The 4,692-nt window shown below is 67.2% G+C and overlaps 1 protein-coding gene across 1 annotated transcript in view; it reads right to left on the reverse strand.

Annotated features, from left to right (window-relative positions):
• The window catches only part of DNHD1 (dynein heavy chain domain 1), a gene marked incomplete at its 5' end in the record, with an annotated part of 50,046 nt that overhangs the window by 40,064 nt on the left and 5,290 nt on the right, over nt 1-4,692 (reverse strand). The window contains 5 exons of the mRNA XM_026049130.1: nt 493-618; nt 2,705-2,862; nt 3,051-3,294; nt 3,862-4,007; nt 4,291-4,381. Of these exons, the coding sequence (XP_025904915.1) occupies nt 493-618; nt 2,705-2,862; nt 3,051-3,294; nt 3,862-4,007; nt 4,291-4,381 (765 nt within the window). The remainder of the gene's footprint in view (nt 1-492; nt 619-2,704; nt 2,863-3,050; nt 3,295-3,861; nt 4,008-4,290; nt 4,382-4,692) is intronic.

Here is a 4,692-nt window from a genome sequence, read left to right on the forward strand (position 1 = left end):
CACAGAAGGATCTTGAACTGTGTCCCAGGAAGAGCAGGATCCTGCACCTCAGGGAAAGAGGGGCCAGAGGGGACACGGGCAGCATGGGAGCAGCACGGGCGCACATCCCGGAGCCATCCGGGCTGCGAGGGGAYGGGGATGGGGATCGGGACAGGACGGGGAAGGGGACGGGGACGGGACAGGCCAAGCATCCCCTTGCGGGGCCTGCAGCAGAGCTGGGGTCTGGGGAAGGGTCCCCGGTCCCAACCCGCCGCTTGGCAGCGCAGCCCCTCAGCGGCCACGTGCCAGGGGCCACCKCAGCCCAGCCGGGATGCTGCAGAGCTGGGAACACAGGAAGGGGCTGGGAACGCTGGGGCTGCAGGAAAACCCTGGGCACGGGACACAGCGAGGGTGACACGGTGACGTGCAGCTCTGCAGGGACCCTGGTGGGGACAGGGCCTCTCCAAGGCGCGGGGACACGCGCGGGCGCGAAGGACGGCGGCTCTTCCTCACCGTGCTCTCCAGGTCCTGCTCCTGCGCGCTCAGCGGACGGAAGCAGCGCCGGACGGCCGCGTTCAGCGCCTGCACGTGCTGCACCTGCTGCTGCAGCTCCTCCGTGCGGCCCCGGAACTGCTGCAGCTGCAGGYGGAGAGAGCGGCGCTCGCTGCATCGGAGCGCCCGGAGCGCCCGGCCCCGTGCCCGGCCGCCCCACGCTGCGCACTGCTGCCCCGTTCGCTCTTCCATCCCTCCCGTTCTCCCCTTGTGAAACTCGGGGCCACCTGAGGCACCGTCACAGCGTCACCTTCCTGGGGCGCCCTTCCCAGGCCCCCCTTCCCGGGGAGCCCTTCCTGGGGTGCCCTTTCCGGGGAGCCCTTCCCGGGGTGCCCTTCCTGGGGAGCCCTTCCCAGGGAGCCCTTCCCGGGGAGCCCTTCCCGGGGCGCCCTTCCCAGGGAGCCCTTCCCGGGGAGCCCTTCCCAGGCCCCCCTTCCCGGAGAGCCCTTCCTGGGGAGCCCTTCCCAGGGAGCCCTTCCCGGGGAGCCCTTCCCAGGCCCCCCTTCCCGGGGAGCCCTTCCTGGGGTGCCCTTCCCAGGGAGCCCTTCCCGGGGAGCCCTTCCCAGGCCCCCCTTCCCAGGGAGCCCTTCCTGGGGAGCCCTTCCCGGGGCGCCCTTCCCGGGGAGCCCTTCCCAGGGAGCCCTTCCTGGGGAGCCCTTCCCGGGGAGCCCTTCCTGGGGAGCCCTTCCCGGGGTGCCCTTTCCGGGGAGTGCTTCCCAGGGAGCCCTTCCCAGGGAGCCCTTCCCGGGGAGCCCTTCCTGGGGAGCCCTTCCCGGGGCGCCCTTCCCGGGGAGCCCTTCCTGGGGAGTCCTTCCCGGGGCGCCCTTCCTGGAGTGCCCTTCCCAGGGAGCCCTTCCCGGGGCCCCCTTCCCGGGGCGCCCTTCCCGGCTCCCTCCTGCCCTGCGCGCAGCACCGGCGGATGCTGCCCCGACACGCAGGAAACCCCGGGGTTCCCAGGTCGCTCTGCACCCGCAGGACCTCAACTCTGTCCACAGCAGAGCCCTCGCACGCTGGGACCGCGAGGGGAGATGGGAGAGGGCCAGGCACCAACGCGGCCGCAGACACTGACTGCGGCACCAAAACTTCCCTGGGAATCTRAACCAACTGCTCTCCCCTTCCCAGGGCAGGGGGAAATATATTTGCACGTGTTTTTATACTCAGTATTTCCGTATTTCCCACTTAGTGAGTGTATTCCACTAGGAGAAAAGAYTAAATGCCTGGAATTCACTCAGAGAAGTGAAAGAAGCAGGTACACCTCACTGCTTAGACTGGGACTGCCTTGCAGAGAGCTGCAACCCGAGCAGAAACAGCCGGAGGCTGCGCCCAGACCCACGGAATCRCAGTCCCAGCAGGGCTGAGGCYGGAGGGGATCCCTAGGGATCATCCGGTGCAGCCCCTGCACACGCAGGGACACCCGGAGCACGGGGCACAGGCTGCACCCAGGCGGGTTTGGAGACCTCCAGGGCCGGAGGCTCCGCAGCCTCCCCGGGCAGCCCGGGCCAGGGCTCGGGCACCCTCAYGGGAAAGCTGTTCCTCCTCACATGGAGATGGAWCTGCCTCYGTTCTAATTTATACTCATTACCCCTGTCTGCCCTCAGGGAAAACAGGTGGTAAAACGTGAGGTCCAACTTGGAGCCCAGCTGGCCACGGCACACTGGGAACTTCCAGCCCGAAGAGCAGGAGAGTCGCGGCGAATGCCAAAATCTGCCAAAATCACCACTGCTCTTGGGGGGAGCAGAGTCCTTGGGAACTGAAACTGGATTTCCAGACCCCTGCCCCTGCCGCTGACAAGTTAACCTCCCTGCGCAGGGCCCTCTGATGTCTATAGCAGCCAATTTCCGATGTTAAATCAGCTTTACGGAAGTGTCTTTGGGGACGGTGGCATCTGGACCTGGGTCAGAAGAACCAGCCATTCGCGCTGTTTCGGAGCTAAGGGGCAGCTAGAGACTGGGAATCTCCATCTGGCCATGCCCGAAGCAGTTACTGGCTCCAAAGGCTGCAGCTCGGAGCCCGGCTGGCAGCAGCTCCACGGGAAAGGGGCCAGCGGCGTGGCTGGCACGGAGCGGACGCGCTCGGCGGAGCCGAACCACAAACCAGGCAAACGGGAGCTCCTGTCCGCGCCAGGCGCAGYGGGTCCCGCTGCGGGCAGGGGCGCCCGCGGGGACCCCCGTACCCGGTGCGAGCACTTGGCCACGGTGACGATGTCGGTGCCCACGCTGCGGTAGAGCTGCACGACGGCGCCCAGCTCCGCCAGCAGCCGCCGGCTGCGGCGCGCGGCCTCGCTCAGCAGCAGCGCCAGGATCTCCTCGGTGATGAGCAGCAGCGAGGGGCCTGGGCGCCGGGCACCGGGAAGGAAACCGGGGAGCTGCACCCGCGGGGACCCCACGAGCCCTCCTGCCTCCTCCCATTAGCCGGCACCCGAGTGTCGTCACCCCCAGCCCGCGGGACCTGCCGCTCATCCCGCCGTTTCCACTGCCTCCCACTCCCGCGTCGGGAATCGCTCTCCGATCGGATCTCACCGATCTCGGCCCGGATGCGGCTGCAGTCCAGCAGGAGCAGCCGGTTGCGGGTGACGATGCCGGCGGGCAGCGCGTCGGCGCGCGCTGCCCACGCGCGCAGCTGCGCCACGCGGCGCGCGCAGTCCTCGGCCGGCCAGCCCCTCATGCGCTCGCGCTCCGCGGCGCCCCAGCTGCGCGCCACGCGGTGCATCTCGCCCAGCCACGCGTGCTCCCGGCACATCTCCTGCACCTCCGTCAGTGCCGCCTGCCGGGACGGCGCCTGGGGCTCGCTCAGCCCTCCAAACACGGCTCCCCTCTTCAGAGCCCCTTACCCGCGCGGCCCCGGCCAAAGGAGAAGGGTTTCTCGCTGCTGACCCTCCCCGCCGCCAGCCCCAAGGCTTGCTAAGAACCTCCACGCGATGCTGCGCGCTGCCTCGTGCTCCAGAACCCACAGAGCCCTTTCGCATCCATCCTTAYGGGGCTTTCCCAAACGGGAATGTCTGACCAGGGAAGCGGAGGCATCACAGAGCCCCAGACTGACTCAGCCCCGAGTCTGTCACTGCCTTTCCCTGCAAGCACGTCACGCAGGAAGCAGACTTGTGCTCGAAACGGTGGGAACTGACGGTCTGGATATAGCTGATAAAAGCAGGGCGGGCACACAGAAGAAGCTCTGAGAAGAGCCTCAGGGAAGAGGCTTCCAAAGGGCCGTTGTGGGGACGAGRATCAGCCTCTTTTGGAGCTCTGTCCCGGGCAGAAAAGCGCTCCCCCACCTGCTGCCGCGTCCACACGGAGCAGCACGCGTCCACACGTGCAGCCCCGGCTCCCCGCTCACCTCCAGCAAAGCCCGCTGCTCCTCAGCGGCTTCCTGGATGCACTTGTCCTTGCGCAGGTCCTCAGCGAGCTGCTCCCACGACGGCAGCGGATAGTGGCTCCGCACCTGGTGGCCAGTCACCCTCAGGCCCGCGGCGGCCCTCGTGTCTACGGGCAGAACCAGCCGTGGCTCCGGCTCACGCGCGAACTCCGCAGGCGGAGCCCAGGGCAGCCCGCTGCCGGGCTGAAATTCCAGGTTTTCAACATTTCTCTTATTGGCTCTCCCGGGACCTGTGCAAACGGACACAAAGCTCCAGCAGGTGCCAAGGAGATGACCCTTCTTCCCCCGGTTTGACATCCACCCTCAAATAAAGCCCCCTGTGCTCAGGACTGCTGTGCCAGCAGGGAGGGTGCAGGACAGAGCCCCGCGCCCCGGGCACGGAGCACCCACCGCCCGCCACGCGCTGCTCCTCGGGACCCTCTCGGGCTGCACCGGCCTGCTCTGCGCGCGTCTCTGGGTTCTCGCCCGTATTTTGGGTCACCTGCAGGGAAGGAAGAGCTGGAAGTCAGCGAGTGCTTGAAGAAAAGCATTCCTCACGGATTACTTTTCCTGAGTGAGGAGTTACCCCTCTCCAGCACACAGAATGGCATGACAGAAATTGCTGTTTTTCATGCAAAGTTGTGTGGACGCCCTCCAGCTGGGAGGCAGGACCGGCCCTTCTGCACGCTCCCAACCACGAGGGCAATGACATGGGAGCAACGACTGTCACCCTTCCCCAAGAGCCCTGCCGCTGTCCCGGCACGGCATGGGGCAGCCGGTCGCAAGCACCCATCTCTTCCAGATCTTTCTCCA

This window comes from Nothoprocta perdicaria, unplaced genomic scaffold (assembly GCF_003342845.1).
Source record: "Nothoprocta perdicaria isolate Ctin4 unplaced genomic scaffold, notPer1 scaffold_594, whole genome shotgun sequence".
Taxonomy (NCBI): Eukaryota; Metazoa; Chordata; class Aves; order Tinamiformes; family Tinamidae; genus Nothoprocta; species Nothoprocta perdicaria.